The sequence below is a fragment of the Chrysochloris asiatica genome, unplaced genomic scaffold (assembly GCF_000296735.1).
Source record: "Chrysochloris asiatica unplaced genomic scaffold, ChrAsi1.0 scaffold00007, whole genome shotgun sequence".
Lineage (NCBI taxonomy): Eukaryota > Metazoa > Chordata > Mammalia > Afrosoricida > Chrysochloridae > Chrysochloris > Chrysochloris asiatica.
Window position 1 is genome coordinate 21,537,806 of NW_006408525.1, and position 21,707 is coordinate 21,559,512.

Here is a 21,707-nt window from a genome sequence, read left to right on the forward strand (position 1 = left end):
AATAACTTTCCCCCCACCCCAGCTGCCACCTCCCTGTCTTTGCCCATCGAGCCTCCCTGCCACCCCCCCCCCTCAGTTTGTCCCGCCCAGGCTGGGCGAGCCCTGAGGTCACTCTTCGTCCCAGCCTCCTCCTTGGCCCCAGGGCTCCAGATCCTCCTCACCTGCTAGTCAGCTCAACCCAAAACAAACAAACAAACAAACAAACAAACAAAAAACACCCAAAAGCTCTTGAGAGCAATGGGAGCCAGCTCTAACTGCAATTTACCAAGAGCCATCTGAAAGTCCTGGGTTCTAATCCTGATTCCTATGCTATGTGACCCCAGTTGTAAACTTGACCTTTCTGGGCATCTGTTGCTGAAGCATCTTAAGCAAGAAAGAGACCCTGGTGAAGCTGTGGGCACTGTCTGAGGGAAGGCAGGAATTCCAGTTTAGCAGTTGAGTCTGATTTCTAGTGGTTGACAGTAGAAGAGATTTGGTCTTGGGCAGAGAATTTGTAATGTAGTATTCCTGGGATACTTTCCCCTCTTCCCCATCCTGTATATTTCCTGGGGAAAAGGGTCCACCTACCAAATACAAAGGAGCTCTGGTATCATAGTGGTTATAGATCAGGCTGTGAACCACAAGGTCAGCAGTTCGAAACTACCAGCTGTTCCGCGGGGGAACGATGAGGCTTTCTGCTCCCGTAAAGATTTACAGCCTCGGAAACGCTGTACAGGGTCGCTGAGTCAGAACCGACTTCAAGGCACATAACAACAAGAACAACCAAATACAAAGGGGGATTTCAAACTTGTTAAATGCCATCCAATAGGGTTTGCAAGGAGCCGCTGGTGGATTTGAACGGCTGATCTTGCGATTCAAACTAACCTTGCCATCCCGTGCAGGGCTCCTCAAAAGGAGATTTCAAATTTAAGGCCTAGCCAAAAAAGGGCCTGCTTCCCTCCCCCACCCCCAGGACCTCCTCCAACCCCGTTTCCACAGATTTAACCTAAGAACATTCGTAATAAAAGGCAGAAGGAAGCAGGGAGGAATTTGTGATTGGGTATAAAACCTGGGAGGCGGGGTCGGTTTTTGGATGGGATTAAAATAAGACTCTCTTCCACCTCCCAGAAACACTTCTCTCCTCTCCTTGCTCTAGTCTGCAGTTGACGCTCAGCTGCTCAGCTCCTGCTCCTTTTTCTCTGGGGGACTTACTAGTGACTACAAGAGGATTTGATCACTTGGAATAAAGCTGCTAGAGGTAAGTAACCTATTGGAACTTTCAGGGGAACCAGATTCCTACTGGGGAGTGAGAGGGCACTCTTGAGTTCCTCTGACTGCTGGAAGCTGGGTATCACAGCAAGGCCTGCTGAGTGGCAGGGGGAAGAAACCCCCGATGCCTGGCTTTCTGCTTTGGAAACAAAAAGAAACAAGGAGAAAGTAACAAGACCCTCTTTTATAGCTGAAACCTTGGCCTCTGGGTAGTCGACTGCTAGTGACCACTTTGTGTGGTTTTTGTATCTGCTTTTTCTGCTCTTCATTTCACATGCCTGATGTTTGTCTATGTTTGCTTTTACAACGGGAGTGGCATCCCCGACCTTTCACCTCTGACTAGGCTGGCATATCAGACAGGATTTTGGAAGGCTGGGACGCCCTCCAGATAGGGCCTGGGGGCAATCCTTTCACTCCCTCCAACACAAGCCATTCTTTATCCCCCATGCCTCTCTCTGTCTACTGCCCCATTCCGCTTAGGCCTCTATTCCCAGTTCCTAGATCAAAAATTCTTCAGGGAAAGATTGAGCCCTACATTTTGTCCTTACCTGAAAAGGTTTTAATGCATGTGTGGTCAGGGAGTTGATAGGGGTGGGGAACCCCAAGATGCAGAGTGATAAAGCCCCTCCCCTATCCTGTGCATTGCACCTTGTATGTTCCAGTCTCTGTCCTGCTGCTCTGGCCACGGGTGGTCTGGGAATAGTGTCACCTTGACAAAAATCAGAAGTTTGCTGTGATATCCATTGTTACCACTAGGGGGCAGCAGCCTGCCAGACTTTTGCTCAGTGTCTGTCCCTACTGCCTCCTCTTCTCTCATTCACTCTGGGAGTAGAAGGACATGGGAGCAGGGAAACCTCCGGGAGCTGTAGGTGATGCCCTTTGTAGCATTGGTGAAGAACCCAAGAAGGCAAACCCATCCCCAAAGTCCGTCAGAGATTTAAAATCGATTCTCCTTACTGGAGTCCTGAAAGCATTTGGGATGCCGGACGATGCTGGACCCAGATCACCTGTGGTCCCCAGCAGTGGTTCAGTAAGCCCTGGCCATCTACCCACTTCCCTTTTAAGGGCAGAGGGAAAGTAAAAGCTTGTGACCAGGTATTTACATGCCAGCCTCTCCCCTTATAAACAACAGGGCCTCAGGCAAGTTACTTAACTCCTGTGAGCTTTCCTCATCTGCTGAATTCCTGGGGCCCTGATAAGCAGTGAAGATGCTCTGTAAACTGGAATTTACAACACACATGTAAAGGATGGTGAGCATACTAGAGGCACTGGTCTTAGACTCTGGTTTTGAGCTCTGTCTCGGGCACTTAGACTGGGAGATCTTTGGGCAAGTCAGTTTAACCTCTCTGGTTTCCAATAATTTATATAATCCATAACATCTCCAGCTGTGTAGGGAATTGCTAAGAGGATGCTTTGCGGTCTGTAAGTGCTGTGCTTTTTGGAAGGGTTCTTTTATTGAGACCCTGGGAGTAGTTCCTGGGGTTCAGTAGAGGGGAGAGGATAGGTCCCGGTGGTGGATGCAAAACCATCTGACTGTTCATTTCAAATGGACCTTGTGTGTTTGTCAGGAGCTCTGGGTGACAGCTGGAGGCCAACAGGATCCCTACAGGTGGCGCCCAGGGTGATACACTGATAATGAGCGGGTGTTTTCCAGTTGCTGGCCTCCGATGCTTGTCTAGGGTAAGTAGGTTCCTCTCCAGAGGTCTTTTAGGGTGAGGCCTCAGCTTCCACTTTCTCCAAATGTGGTTGGGGGAGCCCTAGCTGGCACCTTTGAGCCCTCACCTCCACTGGGGTTCCACTAATCCCCCAAAGCTTCTGCTTCAAGCTCCAGGAATCTGGGACCACTGTGGCTCCCAGCGGGATGATGGTGAGACCAGGGGGTGTGACTTAGAGTTGAGGTCAAACGGACTTGGTGGTGGTGGTGGTAAGTGCCACTGAGTTGATTCCAACTCATAACATCCCTGTCTAGGGTTTCTGAGGCTGTAAATCTCTGGGAGCAGACAGCCTCATCTTTCTCCCACAGAATGGCTGCTGGGCTCTAACCACCAATCTTGTGGTTTGCAGTCCAGTGTTTCACCCTCTAGACCCACCATGCTCCCAAAGGGACTTTAGGGAAACAGAGAACCTGTTACCATGGAGCTGACTCTGCCTCAGTGACCCTATGGGACAGTAAAACTACCCCAGAGAGTTTCCATGGTTGGAAGCTTTATAGAAGCAGAAGGTGGGTTTAAACAGCCAGGCCTTCCGTTAATAGCTGGGCATTTAACCACTGTGCCACCAAGGCTCCTGGGAGGCAGAGAGCCAGGTTCAAATCCCAGCTCTGGAGTTAAGGCCTTAGATTTGTATTTCACAATGTGTCCTAGGCCATACTCACCCCAGGAGTACTGGAGAGGTTAGGAAGAAAGAGCAGGAGGAGGAATGGTTAACTGGGGTGGGGAACCCTGAAGGAGAAAGGCAGTGTGATGAGTAGTCTGAAGCTGCACTCTGCCTCTGACTAGCACAGCTGCTCCATGCAAAGGTGACAAGGACAGGCTGCTGAGGGCTCCTATTGTCTCCATATGCTTATTTTGTTCTCAGCCCCCTGCCCCCTACCACCAACATGCTAGCCAAGGTCTCTACTTCTTGGGCGTTTTCTCCCCAATTCCCATCCATGTCTGTACCCATGCTCCTCTGGCATGACCTCCTCCTGCCCCCCATCCTCACCGCTCCCTCCCCCCACCTCACTTTCTGCTCCTGCCTTTTTAGCCACTGCTGCGCTCTCTCCTCCCTTCCATCTCCCAGGTATGCCGTGGCCTGGCGTGGGAGGTTCCCACCTCCCCAAGCCCCACTGCTTCTGCTGCCCGCTTGCTTCGGACCCTGGCAGAAACCCAACCTGCTGACAAGTCCTTTCCAGGGAATTGGCAAGTGATTAGTGATGAGCTGTCAGCGCAGGGCCCTGAGTATCCCTAGGGAAGTTAGGTCCTTTCCCTGGACCCCAGCCCAGTGCCATTTGCCTAGAAGCAGCTCTTGGAGAGCCTTCCTGGGTCTTGTGTGGCCATTCCACTTCTCTGGTCATGCCAAGGGCTCGAGTCTCATTCTCTGGCCATTAGGGAGGCCCAGACACCTAACCTCCCAGGCCTGGACCTTAGCACCCCTCACCTGCCTGTGGACCCGGCTGTCGTTTATGCGCAGTGCCTTGGTTGATTCTAAGAAACTCTTCCCTGGCTCTTCGTTGTCCACAAGCCCATAAGCCATCCATTCCTCATGGCCCAAAAAGGGATTAAGGGGCTGCTCCAGCTGGACAAATGAGTGGTTTTCTTTGGCTGTGTTTGTGTTAGGGGGGAAGGAGTGGAGAGCTTTCTGCATCCTCCTTTATCCACACCAGTAACAGGGGGCCACTGGGAACTCTCCAAAGGGCTGGAGCAGAATCCTCTCCAAAGGGGTGAATGAAAACTTCCCTTCTTATAAGCTCTTTCCTTGCTAGGACCACATGAAAGCAACAAAAGCAAGGCAGCCATCCTGGCTTGAGGTGTAGGATGCTCCACTGAGCAATACACCCCAGGGCACTTAACGAGGTGCCAGCGGGGTGGGTAAGGAAGCATAGTGAGAGGGGGAGGGGCATGTGGGGTACTCAGCTCAGCTTAACCGGTCTTGGGTCCTCCTCAGGTCTTGGATATGCCAATGCCTCTGGTCGTGGCCTGCTAACCAGCCTCTTCCCGGCCGGCCTCCGCCGCGCCCACTCTCGCTTGCCCCTTCCTCCTGCTCCTCCCTCCCCTGCTCCCAGGACGGCGGGATGGCTGCGCAGGGCGCGCCTCGCTTCCTTCTGACCTTTGACTTCGATGAGACCATTGTGGATGAAAACAGCGACGACTCGATTGTTCGCGCAGCGCCGGGCCAGCGACTGCCAGAGAGCCTGCGTGCCACCTACCGTGAGGGCTTCTACAACGAGTACATGCAGCGCGTCTTCAAGTACCTGGGCGAGCAGGGTGTGCGGCCGCGGGACCTGTGTGCCATCTACGAGGCCATCCCCCTGTCGCCCGGCATGAGCGACCTGCTCCAGTTTGTGGCTAAACAGGGCAACTGCTTCGAGGTTATTCTCATCTCGGATGCCAACACCTTCGGCATAGAGAGCGCACTGCGTGCTGTCGGCCACCTAAGCCTGTTCCGGAGCATCCTCAGCAATCCCTCGGGGCCGGATGCTCGGGGGCTGCTGGCGCTGCGACCCTTCCACACGCACAGCTGCGCGCGCTGCCCCGCCAACATGTGCAAGCACAAGGTGCTCAGCGACTACCTACGCGAGAGGGCCCAAGACGGCGTGCACTTCGAACGCCTCTTCTACGTGGGCGACGGCGCCAATGACTTCTGCCCCATGGGGCTGCTGGCGGGCGGCGACGTGGCCTTCCCGCGCCGCGGCTACCCCATGCACCGCCTAATCCAGGAAGCTCAGAAGGGCGAGCCCAGCTCCTTCCGCGCCAGCGTGGTGCCCTGGGAGACGGCCATCGACGTGCGCCTCCATCTCCAACAGGTGCTGAAGACATGCTGAGGATAGCCGCCTGCAGGGGGCGCCCGGACGGACTGGCGGCGGAGGGTTCCGGGGTGGGGGGACGGGAATCGGGAAAGAGAAACCTAAATTTATGATGCCCCTTTTGCTTTAGTATGTCTCTCAGGACCGCTTCGGGAGTTACGGGCTCTCCCATTTGCGGGGTGGAGAAGGGGGTTCGGTGAGGTCTCTATGCAGTTAGGCAGCTAGGCTGCCTCCCCGAGTTCCGTCAGCTCAACAGAGGTGGTGCGCACAGCTTGGAAGCCAGCAGCGTTTCCAAAAACCTTGCCTTCAGAGTTGGGAGGAAGGGGTTCCCTGGAAGATGAGAGAAGGAACATCTCCTACTGCTTTATCTGCTGCCACTAAGCCACTAACTGATCCCTTCCACGGTCTTCCGTCAAGGAGACCTACTACTAGGCTCCCGAAGTCTTCACGATGCCCAGCCATCCAAGGCACCACCAAACTCTCCACGGAGAGAGAACTGCTAGTTCTGACGACGACTCCAAGTCCCTTCGATCTTGCTTCACCCACCGCAATCCACACGATTTCTGTACGGGCTACACTCTTTTGTTGCCTCGGGTCGTCCGCCCCCCCCCCCCACCCCACCCCACCCCCAGTACCCGCAAAAGGAAAAAAAGCCAGAGGAAGCAGTCGCCTTCTAGTGGTGAAACGAGGTAGCGCACTGTTTGGCTCCTGTCTGGCCAGCTAGGGACTTCGCAGCATGCGATGGTGTCTCCTCGCACCCCAGCCTCGTCTATGCAGCAAGAGACCAGGGATTTTACCAAAGTTGCCCCCGTGGACTAGACCTTCTGCAATCCCTCTCCCCGTATGGAACAGAAAGCCATGATGTTTTTAAGCAGAGCCAGTGAAACGCAAGCTCCTCTTTTCTCTTTGGAGTTCACAGTTATAAAGAAGGTGAAGGGGAAAGAGGTGACTGAGATGTCTTGCGCCGCAGACTGGGGGATGAGGGTGACGGTGGTCTCTATTCGCCCAGGGCCTCGCTTATGTGAGGAATGTAATTCCCATTCTTAGAGGAGTGCCCAGCTGAAGGAACCAAGACAACACGTAACCCCACAACTAACCATAAAACAAAAGAACAAGGTTAGGTTAAATGGTTATTAAGTGCTGGGGCGTCGTTCAGACTCATAGTGACCCTGTATAGGGTTTCCAAGGTGGAAACTCACCTTGTGGTCCAGTGCTTTATTCCACAGTGCCACACCAGGTTTCCAGATTAAGTGGAGAAGGGGACTTAGGGCTGAGGAGGGTGAAGTGGGTGAGCTATTGCTGCTAGGGAGGCCTAGAGAATCGGTCCCCTAGCCTTGCAGGCAACCATCAGAAGGGAGATCAAGGCTTAATCCAAAGTTGGCACTTGCAGCTAGAAGCCCTGCCTGCATTGGCATCTGCAGATAAGATCACCCAAACTTCTTGGCTTCCAGTTCTTATTGGCAGTTGCTCGCTGGGTATCTTCTTTCTACCCTTAAGGCACTTTCCCACTATCATGGGCACAGAACACAACACACAGCCCAAGAAATGGGCAGGTCTAGTCCAGTAGAGATGATGGAGCTGGTTTTGGCCTGGAAAGACCCTCACTCAAATGAGCAGCTGGGCTTCACGTAGTTCCCAGGGAAGAATCCAGCACCCTCTGAACTGACGCCCTCACACCAGCCATCCGAGTAGCGACGGGTGACGCAGATGACTGTACCCTCAGAAAAGGAGAGTTCGTTGTCCTTCTGGCGAGTATATGGGTACAGCGTCACCACTGCAAGGCAGGAGGAGAGGGTGCTGTGAGCTGTCCCCCCCTCTACAAACTCGGCTAGCAGAAGGAAGCTGCAGGGAATGGGGCAGGAGGTCTAATCCCTCAGGTCCCCTCCCCAGCTGGGTTCATGTGTACCATCAGGTTCTCCCGCCCAGATAGCTTGTAGGTGAACATTTGTTCTGCTCATCAGAAAATGTATGTAGGGGGAAGGGAGAAGCCCCCTAGGAATGAAGAATGGTGCTCAGCTACAGAGGCCCAAGCGGAGGGATCTGGCATCTGGTGCACTTCAGTTTCTGGTCACAAGTACCTTTCTCCAAGTATGCAGTAGGGACCCAGCTGGGGTCATCAGGGCCAAAACCTGGGGGTGGCGGAGGTGGTAGCTCCAGTTCATCTACATCCAGGATTGGCGGTGGGGGCAGGTCCATGGGCAGGGGCAACTCCTGGACTAGAAGGGAAAGCAGAAAGGTTACACTCATCCCAGAAACGTCTTTGCTCAAGTGTAGCATCCAAGGATCCAGCCACTTAGATACGTTCTCCAGTCCTGTTCACCTTGTTCCTTCCACGGTGTCTACACAGCGACTCTCAGTAAACACTGAAAGATCGAATCAATAGTGTAGGGTAGAGACTGCCACTTATTAACTGAGTGGTCCTTGGGCAAGTAACTTCACGGCAACCTCAGCCTCAGCTTTTGCATCTGCTCAATGGGAGGGTCAAGATCCTCTCAGGATATTAAGTTTAAATGAGCAGACGGATGAGGGCCTGGTATAAGCTTCACTTCTTCCGTATCCTTCCCTGATAACCATCTGGGAAAGTCTTCGTTGAGGCCGGCAGGGTTTCATCCTAGAAGGCTAGGGTGGGCAGGGTATCCCGTGAGAAGGTGATTCTGGAGTTGAGGGAGAGCGTGGGGCTCTTTACCAGGCGGGGGTGGGATCAGCTCCAGCGGAGTGGGCAGCAGGAAGAGGTCAGCTGCTGGTGGAGGTGGGACCATGGAGCTGGGAAGAGGTGGGGGTGGGGGGACCGCCTGCCCCTTGGTCGTGGAGACCCCAGTGACGCCTTCGGCGCTGCTGAAGACCAGAGAAAGAGGGGTTCTGCTCAGTTGGGGGCGCCTTCTCGAACTCGGCACCCCCCAGCTGACCCCGCCTTGAGTGCTCGCAACCCTGTGTTCACTATGACAACGAGCAGGCAGCTTCTAGAACACCCCACCCACCCAGCCAGCAGGTAGGGCTCACCCGGCCGAGGCCAGGGACGAGACTGACGAGGCGGCGGAGAGGTGGCCGTCGGGCACCACTGGGAGCTGCACGGGCTCGGGGATCCGGGGCGGCCTCCTGGGGAAGGAGGAAGGGGGTCAGGGCCCGAGAGGCGTCCGCCAGCAGGGGGAGGGGTGGCAGGCGGAGAGGAAGTTTGGCGCCGAGCGTTGGGGCGTGGGGACTGGACCTCCTTGGTTCGAGTGCGGGCGGAGTCTCACCCTAGGGTGGTGGAGGCGGGTGTGGCAGGAGCCTTGATGCTTTTTCGAGACAGAGTGCCAGTCCGCGACAGCTGCGTGCTCATGTCCTGCAAAGGTGGGCAAGACTGACAGTTGTTCCGAACCCCTCAATCCCCACCCTGGTCCCGGAGAGGAAACTGGGAAGCGGCTGACGAGAACTTAGAGGGCAAACCCTGGCATCAGTTCCCATTTGCACTTCCCAGCCGGCTACCTCCGGTCTTACTGGTGGTAGCCGCAGCCCTCGACAAAAGGAGGCTCAGGGCGCAGACATGGTCTGGTGGCCACTTCCTCTACAGAACCACAGCGAGGGGCCTACCCCTTACCCGTCCCCAGACCATCTCAGAACCCAGTTAGTTGTAGTCCTGGCCAGGTGGCCTCTGACTGTGATTAGACCCCCAACCCCAGGGTTCTGAGGAGAGGAAACATCAGACTTAGAACATTAGTCTCAGTCAGACCTGTGACTTTAGAGCACTCAGGGGAGAGAAGCAGATACGAGGATACTTGCAGTGTACAAATGACACGTGTCTGGTGGGGTTCCCTTTCTTTGAGGGTATGTGTGTGGAGAATGATGTTTGTCCATTTGCTATACTTCACCAGGAACACAATCAAAAGAAGCTTGAAGCGTTTAACCATGAATAGAAGGAACTTACTAGTTGGGGAGATGAGTGAGTTCTAATCTAACCTAGACCTGCAGCTGGAGACAGAAACTGACAAAATGGGATGGGGTGTGTGCCCCCTTCCAACTCAGAAGGAGAGGGATTGGAGGGGGGGAAAAGTCAGCGGTGTTACCATCTCCCCCCCACCCACTCCATCCCCTCAGCGAGGCTGAGCGATTGTTCACTGTGGTGACCTCAAACCCCCAGACAGAGGAAGTTGCCCTTCTCATGTGGCTGGGGAACCGTTTTCATGTACACCCTGACAGCCTCCCTGCCCCCCTCTTCCCCTTCACACCCGGCACCCACAGTATGAGGGGGCAGGGAGAATCTCAGGGTGTCACACTCAGCAGAAGCCTCTGAGGACAGGGTAAAGATAAGTCATGGAGGGGATCATGGGAGGATAACCAGATTTGGGGGCAGGAAGGTGGCTTGCAGTAATGGCTACAGGGAGTGAGGAATGAAAGGAGACAGGATGGGACAACAACACAGATGTGGAAAGAGAGCACGAGGGGGTGAGGAAAGAGGAGGAGCCCCTCTCTCTACCTTGATCCCATGTCCAATTTCATCCAGGCAGCCAAAGTTGAGGGGTTTTCTGTAGTAAGGTGTGAGGGTGGGTAGGCTCTCAGGAGGGATGACCTTCTGGCTGGGGGGCAGCCGCTGGACAGCAGCCAAGGTGCCGATCTCCCTTCGGGCCACCTTCTCCATGTGCATGTTCACCATCTGCATGATAGGGTGGCAATGGGTGCATCTGTCCCATAGAGACCTTGGGATGGGGAGGGACCATGGGACGCAGTGAGGTTCAGAGAGTGAGCTTCCTCCCCACCCCCAAGGCTACAGAGTAATTGGGAAGAGTAGCAGGGGAAGGACGGAGCCACTTTAGAACAACTTCCTGGTGGAAACAAATGAAGGTTATTATTAGCTGAGCAGGAACAGGAGGAAAAGAGAAAACATAAAATCCCTAGAGAAGCTGGGAAGAGACTGGAGGACTGGGCTGGCTAGGGAGCAGTGGCGGGGAGGGGGGTGGTGGTGAAGTGGAGGTGGCTTCATCAGCTTTCTTCTTTGCTTGGGCAAATCAATGCATAAACTTCCTTTGGAATGGTTTATGGAGAAACCTACAACGTCAAGAGGGCGGGGACTCTGGTTTGCTGGGGTGAGAGGAAAAGGCACGCCCCACACACTGAACATGTGGCTGATGTACAGGCCAGAGCCAAATGTATAACTGATCAGTGTGTATATTCAATGGGGCAATTCCTCGGTCAAGGATCCAGGAAGGAAGGAGGAGGGTGTGTATGCTAGAAGGGTGGGGTCGCTAGATGGTGGTGGCAGTGCTTCCAGCGTTGAAGATACCCTTGCCAAAAGAGCATGATGGCTCTAGGACATTTTTGAAGTCATTGTCTTCAGATGGAAACAGGGTCCATTTACCTTTCCTGTACTCTGCAACCCTCAGGATTGGTAGAGCCAGCTTTTGAACTGCAGGGTAGAATTCAGAGAAGGAAAAAGCCCCGTCTTCAAGGAGTTCTTAGATAGACAGCAAGACCCATGATGGAGACAAAGCCACAGAGATAAGGAGGCTCCAAAAGCTTAGGAAAGGCCAACATTCTGTGGCATTTGGGCCCTTGGTCATGGAAAAAGGCAGGAAGAGAGACTCCTGCTGAGGAAAATTTCCTTTTCCGACCCCTCACCTGGCCCAGCGTGCTGACATGGGCTTCCACCTGCCGCAGAGAGGCCGCCTGCAAGTCCAACATGCGCATAGTGTGCCCCGCCAGGTTGCCCACCTGGTAGGCCACACTGGCCAGTGCCTGGATGGTGAAGGCCTTGGTCTCCTCCAGCGCCTTTCGCTTGTCTGTGGTCTGAAACACACAAACAGTCCTGTCGTGAGGCCAACACCTTCCTCTGGGCTCTTGGCAGGGTAGGATGGGGCAAAGGGAAGGTTGGGAATGAATTGGGAGGAAGATGCCTTTAGAGGTTCGAGGTAGTTTCCATAAAGATATTATAGCAAGAAGGATTTAAGTGATATTCAGAAAGCACATCTGCCTTTCTGGGGAATGGGTGCTATGGGGAGGGAGCTAGTCCCCCTCATTGGGAATGGATCTGATCCATTTTACAGATAAGAAAACTGAGGCCTAGAAAGAACTGGCTTCATTCATTCTCTCCAGTAATTTCCCATTGAGCTGTGAATAAAATCCAAACTTCTAACCATGGTCTTCCCTCAAGGCATGATTCCTGTCTTTCTCTACAGTTCCTCCTCTAACTTAGTCCCCTCCAAGCCCACTGGTCATTGTGGCTGAAACAAGCTAAAAAGGTTTCTGCCTCAGGGCCTTTGGATGTACTCTTTTTTGAATCCTCACTAGATGACAGCTCCTCAGAGACACCTTCCCTCACCACCTTACTTAAGATTTACCCCACCTGGGAAGAAATTAGTAAATTACAGGGTAACCTCAAAGAAAATTAATATACTTTCACATTAAGATAGAAAAAGAAAAAAAAAATCAGATTTAGTAAACATTGTGGCACAGCATTAGGGACTGCAAGGTCAGTTTGAGCCTCAAGGTCAGTAGTTTGAGCTTACCAGTCACTCCTCAGAAACCCTATACAGGGTCTCTATGAGTCGGAACGAACTTGACAGCACTTAACAACAACACAACAGAAATGAAGAAAACCCTCAAACAAAATGAACTTGGCACAGAAAATTATGTGACACAAAGAAACCAGCAACACCACACACACACACACACACAGAACAATGATGGCAATCAGTTCGTGCCTATCGATAATTACATTAGATGTCAATGGATTAAATGCTTTGATCAAGAGACACAGAGTAAGCAAATGATAAGAAAACAGGATCCTTCAGTATGTTTCTCTATAATAAGAGACACACCTTACAAACAAAGACAAAAATAAACTAAAACTCAAGAGCTGAAAAAGAATATATTATGCTAACAGCAATTAAAAAAAAAAAAAAACTAGCAGGAATGGCAATATAAATTTCTCATAAAATGAACTGTAAGGCAAAAACCAACATAAGAGACATTATGATTAAAGGGTCAATTGAACGAGAGGACATAACATTAACAAATATCCATGCTCCTGTGAAAGAGTCTCCAAATACATAAATCAAACTCTGATAGAACTGAAGAAAGAAATAGACAAGTTCATATTAGAAAGAGGGAAATTCTTCAACATAATTATGTATATGGAGTCCTGGTATGATGCCATACAATAAGCATTTGACCTTAAGGTAGCTTTGAACTGCAAGACTTGGCAGTTCAAACTCACCATGGCTCCTCAGAAACCCTATACAGGGTTGCTATGAGTCACAACCTACTGGAAGGCACTTAACAACAACAAAAACATACAAAACCAACAGCCAAGAGCCAACATCATTGTCAATGGAGAGAAACTGAAAACATGCCCTCTGCGAATAAGATCCAGACAAGGATGCCCTTTATCACCACTCTTATTCAATATTGTGCTGGAAGTCTTAGCCAGAGTTACAAGATTAGAAAAAAAAAAAGGAAATTAACAGCGAGCGAGATGAACTAGCAAAGTGGCAGCATCAATGGGCTCAAGTGTGGCAACAATTGTGAGGCTGGCCCAAGACCAGGCAGTGTTTCATTCTGTTGTGCATAGGGTCTTTGTGAGTCAGTACCGACTTGATAGCACCTAACAACAACAACAACAAAACACAAGCCATACTATTTTCAATAACTTTATGTGCATGTGAAAGTTGGATAGTGAATAAGGAAGACCGTAGAAGAATTGATGCTTTTGAGTTATGGTGTTGGAGGAGAATATTGAAAGTACCATGGACTGACAAAAGAACCAATAGATCTGTTTTGGAAGAAGTGCAGCCAGAGTGCTCGCTCCCTGGAGGCTAGGATGGCTAGACTTCATCTCTCATACTTCAGACATATTATTAGGAGGGATCAGTCCCTGGAGAAGGATATCATGTTTGGTAAAATGGAGGGTTGGAGAAAAAAAGGAAGACCCCAAAGAGATGGATTGGCACAGAGGCAGCAGTAATGGGCTCAGGCGTAGCAATGATTGTGAGGCTGGTGCAGGACTGGGCAGTGTTTTGTTCTGTTATGCATAGGGTCACTATGAGTCAGTTCTGACTCAATGGCATCTAACAACAACAACAAAATTGGTAAAGAAATAAAAATCTTATTTGCAGATAATCCTACACAGAAAATCCCAAAGACTCAGCAAGAAAATTATTGAAACCCACTGAAAGATTCAGCAAAGTGGCAGCGTACAAGATCAACATCCAAAAACCAGTTGGGTTCCTTTACATTAATAAAGACCTCTGAAAAGGGAATCAGGAAAACAATACCGTTTACAATAGCTACTCGAAAGATGAAAATACTTAGGCGTAAATCTAACCAGAGAAACAAAAGACATATGCACAAATAAAACTACCAAATATGACAACAAGAGACCTATAAAAATGAGATAATATTCCATGCTGTGGGTAGGAAGACTTAATATTGTGAAAAAGTCAACACCACCCAAAGCAATCTATAGATATAATGCAATCCCAATCCAGATGCCAACATCATTCTTTAAAGAGATGGAAAAACTAATCACAAACTTCATATGAAAAGGAAAGAGACCCCAGATAAGCAAAACATTACTAAAAAGGAAGAACAAAATAGGTGGACTCTGACTTCCCAGTTTCAAAGCCTACCACACAGCCACAGTAGTCAAAACAGCCTGGTGCTGGTATAAAGGAAGACACATAGATCAATGGAGTAGAATTGAGAACCCAAAAGTAAATCCACGTTCATATAGTCAGCTGATCTTTGACAAAGTGACAAAACACATTAAATGGGGAAAAGATAGTCTTTTCAACAAATGGTGCTGACAAAACTGGTGTATATCTCACACCATATACAAAACTGGAAATAAACAAGACCCTTATCTCACACCATATACAAAAACGAACTCACCATGGATTAAAGACCTAAATGTTAAACCTAGAACTATGAAGGTCATCGATGAAAAAATGAAAGCAAACATAGAGGCTCTGACACATGGCACAAAACATTATCAAAACTGACTGAAAACACACAAATAGAAAACAAAATAGATGATCAGGGCCTCCTAAAAATTAGACACTTGTGTGCATCAAGAGATTTCACCAAAAGAATATAAAGAGAACCCACAGACTGGACTGGAAAATTTTTTTGGCAATGATACATCTGACAAGGGACTACTCTTTAAAATGTATAGGGCACTTCAACACCTCAACAAGACTACTTTATCAAAGAAGACGTTCAGCCAGCCACCAAACAAATGAAGAAATGCTCAAGCTCATTAGCCATTGTTGTTATTGTTGCTAACTGCCATCAAGGCAGTTCCGACTCATAGCGACCTTGTATAGGATTTCCAAAGAGCAGCTGTTGGGTTTGAATCATCAACCTTGTGTTTAGAAGTTCAGTGACTATCCAACAGCACCATACCAAGACTCCCATTAGCCATTGGTGGTGGTGGTCGTTGATTCCAACTCGCAGCAACCCTGCATAGGGCTTCTGAGGCTGTAAATCTTTATGGGAGCAGAAAGCCTCATCTTTCTTCTATGGAATGGCTGGTATTTTCAAACTGCTGACCTTGAGGTTACTAGTCTGCCTTGTAACCACTTCGCTATCAGAGTTCCTTCCTATTAGCCATTAAGAGACGCAAATCAAAACAACAATGAGATATCATCTTACCCTAGCTTTAATAACCATGTTAAAAAAACACAACAACAAATGCTGGCAAGGATATGCAGATACTGGGACCCTTCTTCACTGTTGGTGGGAATGTAAAAGGTGCAGTCATCATGGAAAAAGATTTGGTGCTTTCTCAGAAAGTTGGAAATAGAAATACTGTATGATCCAGCAATCCCTTTACCTGAAGGGCATCACTAAAACAAAAACTTATAGACGAGTGCCTCTAAGTAAGAACTAAGAGCTATGACACAAATATGCACACCGATGTTAACTGTACAGGGTCGCTATGAGTCGGAACCAACTCCACAGCACATAACCACCACCATGTTAATTGCAATACTATTCACAAAAGCAAAAAGATAGTTGTTGTTAAGTGCCATTGAGTTAGTTTGGGCCTGTAGCAACCCTATATAAGGTTTCCAAGGAGTGACTGGTGAGCTTGGACCACTGACCTTGTGGTTCAAACAAACTTTGCAGTCTAGCGCATTAACCCACAGCACTACACCAAGACCATCAGTAGAAGAAGGGATAAACAAACTTTGGTACATACACACAATGGAATACTATGCAACACTGAAGAATAAAAGTGAATCTGCAGAACACCTGTAACATGGATAAACCTGGAGGACATTATTCTGAGTGAACTTAGTCAATCACAAAAGGACAACTGTTGTATGAGACAAAGTCAAGAAAAGGTTGTTTTGTTTTGTTTTGTTTTTAATAAAAGAAATACTCTATGATGGTTACCAGGAGCGGGAGGGAAGGGAAATTTTTTCACTGGCTACAGGGTTGACACATGTCAATTAGGGTGACAGGGCAGGCAATGTACAAAAAGAGGGAGGATGGCAGAAGGTAGTAGAAGACATAGGGAGGAGTGCAAGAGTTAGAGTGAATAGAGGTAAATATTGTGAACTGATGGTACATGGAGGGGATTATAATCATTGCAATGAAATGAAGTATATGATTCGTTGCATGTAAAACTGATGATCTGCTCTGTAAACCTTCACTCAATTCACAATAAAAGGTTAAAAAAAAAAAATCCCCCACCCTCCTACATATCTATAATTTCTAGCTTGTTCTCTTTTATTTGTGGCACTTAGAACTATCAGAGTTTATTTCTCTATTTTTTATTTATTCCGTTCTTCTTTCTCACTAAAATGTAAGTGCTGTGAGGACAGGGAAGTTATGTGTTTAATTCTGTCTCCGAGGATCTGTAATAGGGCCGGACATTCAAAGATACTTATAAATATGTATTTGTAATTAAAGAGCACACTGAATGAGAATCCAAGCAGTTGCCAGGCATTTGCCTACAGTAGGCCAGGCTCTGTGCCAAGTGCTGACTGGTGTCACACTGCCAGTCAGTGGTAGAGGGGTGGGCAAGGGCGTGGCTGAAGACAGACTTTTTTCAGTCCCAAATCAGACGGTGGGGGCTGGGAGCAAGCGCCTTGGGTCTTTTGGTTTCCTTAGCTGCTTCCTCCTCTCAGCCAGTCTTGGGTCATAGAGTTGAGTTCTTGCACTCTAACTGGCACCTTTATCCCCAGAGGCAGGGGAGCAAGTCCTAGGCAAGACCAGCAGACTGACAAGCAAGGCTGCATATGGGGGTCTCTTTGCTGGGGTCCTTGAGTGCCCCTTAGGAGCTATCTGGAGAGCAGGGCTGGAACCATTAACGAGTACCACCTGTGTGTCTCCCAGCTGCCAGATCCCCTCCCATGGTTCTCACCGCCCACCTCCTTCCCTCCCAGATATTTGTTTGGCCACAAGAGATGCTCATTTATAGCTTATCTGCATACAGTAACCAAAAGCCTTAAAGAAGGTTAGGAAGTCAGTCAACCCAAACAAACAAAAAACCCATTTTGCCTACAAGTGGATTCCAAATCAGAGGGACCCTATAGGAGTAGAACTGCCCCACAGGGCATCCAAGGCTGTAAATTTTTGCAGAAGCAAACTGCCTCGTGTTTCTCATGCAGAGCAGTTGGTGGGTCCGAACTGCCGACCTTTCAGTGAGCAGCAAAGCTGTTAACCACGGAACCACCAGAGCTCCCCAGAATCAAACCAAGATGTTAAAACCAGATAGGACCGCAGGTCTTGTTCTAGTTTTAAAATTTCCTTTAATAAGTGAGGAAACAAACACACACACACACACACACACAGCCTAGATTTCTTAGTTCACCCCTCTTCTTTTGGCACTCCCCAGACTGGCATGTGAAATTGTCAGCCCAAAAGAAGAAGTGGATGCTTGGGCCCAGCTCAGACCAGAGCTAGGAGCCCCAATGACCCTTGGCATTGGTCTTGACCCAGTTAGGTCTAGGGGAAGAAGGGTCTGGGATCTATTTTCAAGGGTGACTACTTGTTCATCATGCAAATAAACTTGTCTGTAAACTCAGTGGACCCTGACCTGAGAATGCCGTAGGGTGCAGATCTAAAGTTGTCCCCAGCTAGCCCTCCCCACTTAACTTAGGGTTTCCTGACACCTGGTTGGGGGAGAAGGGCTGGAGACCGTGGGAACTAGGTCTTGTTAAGAGTAGTTCTGAGAAGTCATTCAAACTCTTCCTAGGCGTTTGATAACCAGACAGATCCTCAGAGAGGCCTATGGTCTAACAGTTAGTGTCCTGCAGGAATAAGCAGGAATTCTGGGATTCCAACCTGGAGTCCTGGTGTGGCACTGTGGGATAAAGCACTGGACCATAAGGTCGGTTCAAACTCACCAGCCTCTCCTTGGAAACCCTGTACAGGGTCACTATGAATTGGAACCGACTGGACAGCATTTAACAACCTGACTCAGGGCTTCCACGCCCTGGGTGTCTTTGAAAGAGCGGCTTCTCTTGTGTACAAGGAGTTTTATTATCTTTCATCATACCTTTTATCTCTGCAATTAATAACACTAGTAATAGTAATGATTATAGCTGCCATTTGTCCTGCCCTTCTTAAGGGGCAGGCCCTGGGCTAAATGCTTTATTTAATACATTATTACGATTAATCCAAGTAATGACCCTACCTCAGGAAGGTGTAAGAATCAGAGAGGAGAAACTTGTCATAGGTTCTGTAGGTGGTAGATGGCAAGATTGTAAATTAGAGCCAGGTCTTTGTGATCACAAACTTTGTGCACAGGCTGTGTGTGCAAATGAGCGCCCATACAGATGAATGTTGGGATTTGCAGAAGGTACTGAAGGTATGGAACCAACCGTAACACCAAACCAGCTGCTGTGCCGTTGTCGACTTGACTCCTGGCAGCCTTATGTATGTCGGAGTAGAGCTCTATTGGATTTTCAGTGGGGGCTTTTTCATAAGTAGGTCATGCGGCTTTTCTTCCAAGGTGCCACTGGGCAGAATCAAGCCTCCAATCTCTGTGTTAAATGTGTTAACCATATGCACCACCCAGGGACTCTGAAGGAATGGATAGGATTGCTTTTATCCTTGCTAATGGTAGGAGCTGGTAGCGTAGTGGTTACGAATCGGGCTACGAACCTTAAGGTCAGCGGTTCGAAACTACCAGCCGCTCCTCGGGAGAAAGATGAGGCTTTCTACTCCTGTAAAGATTTACACCCTCGGAAACCCTGTACTGGGTCGCTATGGGTCGGAACCGACTCGATGGCACTTAACAACAACAATGGTAGGAGCATGCCTTTCAGGGCTGCAAGAATGGAGCTGATTTGTAAGCCATGTTCTGTCTCCTCAACAAGATAGTTAGTTGCTCACTGTGTACAAAGACCAAAATTACACCTGATGTAGTATTTTCAGCTAGAGGTTTGTCACCTGGGCTCTGGAGTCAGATTTCTGGATTTGAATCTAAGCTATGTACTAGCTCAGAAACCTTGGGAAAATGACTTGGTCTTTGCAAACCTCAGCTTCCTCATTTGTGAAATGGGATGATCCGTCTGCTTAGAACTGGGGTGAGGACTAACAGAGGCAGTACAGGGAACATGCCTGACTAAAAGCATTATAAATGCAATTCTTATTGGTTCTCCTTAAAATCGACCATTTTCTCATAAGCACTGTGCTGGGAGGTTATTGTATCTCTCCTCACAGTTGAATTAGTCGAGGTTAGAAAAATGAAATTTTGTCCAAGCAGTAAGTGGCTGGACTTCAAGGTCAATTTGAACTGGGGTCACTATGAGTCGAACCCAACTCGATGGCACTTAGCAACAACATTAACTACCCAGAGACACCTTGGAAGAAAGGTCTGGCAATCTGCTTCCGAAAAGTCACAGCCTCAAAAAACAAAACAAAACAAAAACACTCTATGGAGTTCAGCGCTGCTATGCAGAAGAACAAGGGGTTGCCGTGGGTTAGAAATGACTTGAATGTCACTGGTTTGGTAACAGATTAAGCCTATAGCTTTTTTTTTTTTTTTTTTTTTTTTAAGCCTATAGCTTTCAAGGGAACAAAATAAACTGAGGACAGAGAGTACAAAGAGCTGTCCTAAAGTCATACAGCGTGCCAGGAAAGGGCTCAGCTTCAGCAGTCAGGGAAGCTTGAGGTGATGCTCTCTCTGCCGCTTCTGTGCTGTGTGACCTTGGACAAATCATTTCACCTCCCTGAGCCGCTCTTTTCCTTATTTATAAAATGGGGGAAATAATATTTGCCTCGCTAGGTAGTTATGAAGGTTAATGAAATAACAGAGACATTCAATAATAGACCCAGGAAGCTATACTTTCAGTTCTGGAACAACCACACAATTTAAAAACTATTCTAAAAATGTCCTGTCCTCACCTTTTGCTGGTAGGCTGCTCCAGACGTCATGTTGCCCACCCTCTGCCTCTGTGTCAGCCCTCCCTTCTTTACCTCAGCCGAGTCTGACATCCCTCAAGTCTCCCTCAAGGTATCAGGGAAAGAAGTCCCTTGTCCCTCTTCAGCTCACTGCAATGAATGGTAAGTTCTTCTGAAGTGTCTTCTAGAGCTAGTCTGAAAATGGAATAATGGTGCCAGCCACAGTGTGAGGACAAGGTGCTCTGGGCTTGGATGGGAGGGTGGGAGGAAGATGACCCTCAGGTGAGGCTGGATCCCAAGGAGGAATAGCTCTGGGAGAGAGAAGGAGCCTAGCAGGGGCTTGGGTGGTACATGAGTCAAGGTTAGAATTTGGGGATAGCAAAACCAGAATGCTCCCTAGAAGCCAGGACTTTGTGTTATCATAGTTTGGATATATTATCAGGAGGAACCAGTTCCTGGAGAAGGACATCATGCCAGGCAAAATGTTTTTTATTAAGTGTCATGGAATCAGTTCCAACTCACAATGACCCTGTATAGGGTTTCCAAGGAGTAGCTGGTAGGTTTGAACTGCCAACCTTGTGGTTCTCAGTCCAGAGCTGATCCTACAGCACCACACCAGGAGTTCAGGTAAAGTGGAGGGTCAGCGAAAAAGTGGAAGACCCCCCCCCCCCAAGATGGATTGGCACAGTGGCAACAGTAATGGGCTCAAGCTTAACCACGATTGTGAGGATGGTACATGCCTGGGCAGGGTTTTGTTCTGTTGTGCATAAAGTCGCTATGAGTTGGAACCGACTCAAGGGCATCTAACAACAACAACAACAACAATGAAGTCAAAGTCTGGCTTGGAAAGGCTTCTCAGCCCAGACCCAGCACATCGCTAAGGCTTCTCTGACACCTGTCAGGCTGGCTCTGGGATCCCTCACAGGGTTGGGGTGCCCAGGCCTGTCCCACCTACCTGTACATAATTGTCCTCACAGTAGTTGGCGACCCGCAGCAGGGCGCTGTGGTTACCCCGCAGAGCCTCCCGGCCCGTGGGGATCTCAAACTCCTGTAGCTGCTGCAGCTCGGCCATGGCCCCCAGCTCTGGCTGCTCCCCGGGGAGCCCGCTGGTTTTGAGTCTCACCCTGCCCTTGATTGGTTGCTTAGTTTCCCCTCCCTCTTACTGGTTTTGATTTCCTCTGCGTGAGAGACCCAAACCTGCTTGCAAAGGGCAGAGAGGCTCATTCCCGGACAAGAGGAAGTCAGTCCCTACTTCCTGGGCCTAGGCCTCTCTGTCCCCTGCCCAGAGGAAGGGAGAAGACAGGGGGTCCAATTGGGGACCCAGCCTCCCATTCCTTCCCAGCAGAGGAAGCTGTGATTGCTCCCTGGACTTGGAGAGGAAACTGGATGCGGGGGGGATGGGATGGGAGGCTCAGGAGGAAGGGGCTGTCCTGTTAGAAGAGGTGGAGATGGATTTTCCACTCATGAAAGGGGGAGGAAGGGCAGAGGGTGGGGGTTTCCTTGGGAAGCTTGGGGATGAGTCACCAAAGGATGGGAGAGTAGAGGGTGGATAGGATATGGAGACCAGTCATGCTCGGGGGGCTTGGGGTGGCAGTGTCACACCAAAGGAAACCAGTGATGTAGC

At 49.4% G+C, this 21,707-nt stretch overlaps 2 protein-coding genes across 2 annotated transcripts; one reads left to right on the forward strand and one right to left on the reverse strand.

Annotated features, from left to right (window-relative positions):
• The first annotated feature begins 2,883 nt into the window (after positions 1 to 2,883).
• On the forward strand, positions 2,884 to 5,770 carry PHOSPHO1 (phosphatase, orphan 1). The gene is made up of 2 exons (XM_006832490.1): positions 2,884 to 2,928; positions 5,012 to 5,770. The coding sequence occupies exons 1-2, from the start codon at positions 2,884 to 2,886 to the stop codon at positions 5,768 to 5,770; spliced, it is 804 nt and encodes a 267-aa protein (XP_006832553.1).
• A 1,583-nt stretch (positions 5,771 to 7,353) lies between these two features.
• ABI3 (ABI family, member 3) lies at positions 7,354 to 21,434 on the reverse strand. The gene is made up of 8 exons (XM_006833653.1): positions 21,039 to 21,434; positions 11,345 to 11,512; positions 10,206 to 10,382; positions 8,989 to 9,074; positions 8,753 to 8,848; positions 8,439 to 8,587; positions 7,831 to 7,968; positions 7,354 to 7,526 (listed from the first exon to the last, which is right to left on the reverse strand). Exons 1-8 carry the CDS (start codon positions 21,153 to 21,155, stop codon positions 7,354 to 7,356), a joined length of 1,104 nt encoding a protein of 367 aa, XP_006833716.1. The 5' UTR covers positions 21,156 to 21,434.
• Positions 21,435 to 21,707: the final 273 nt, after the last annotated feature.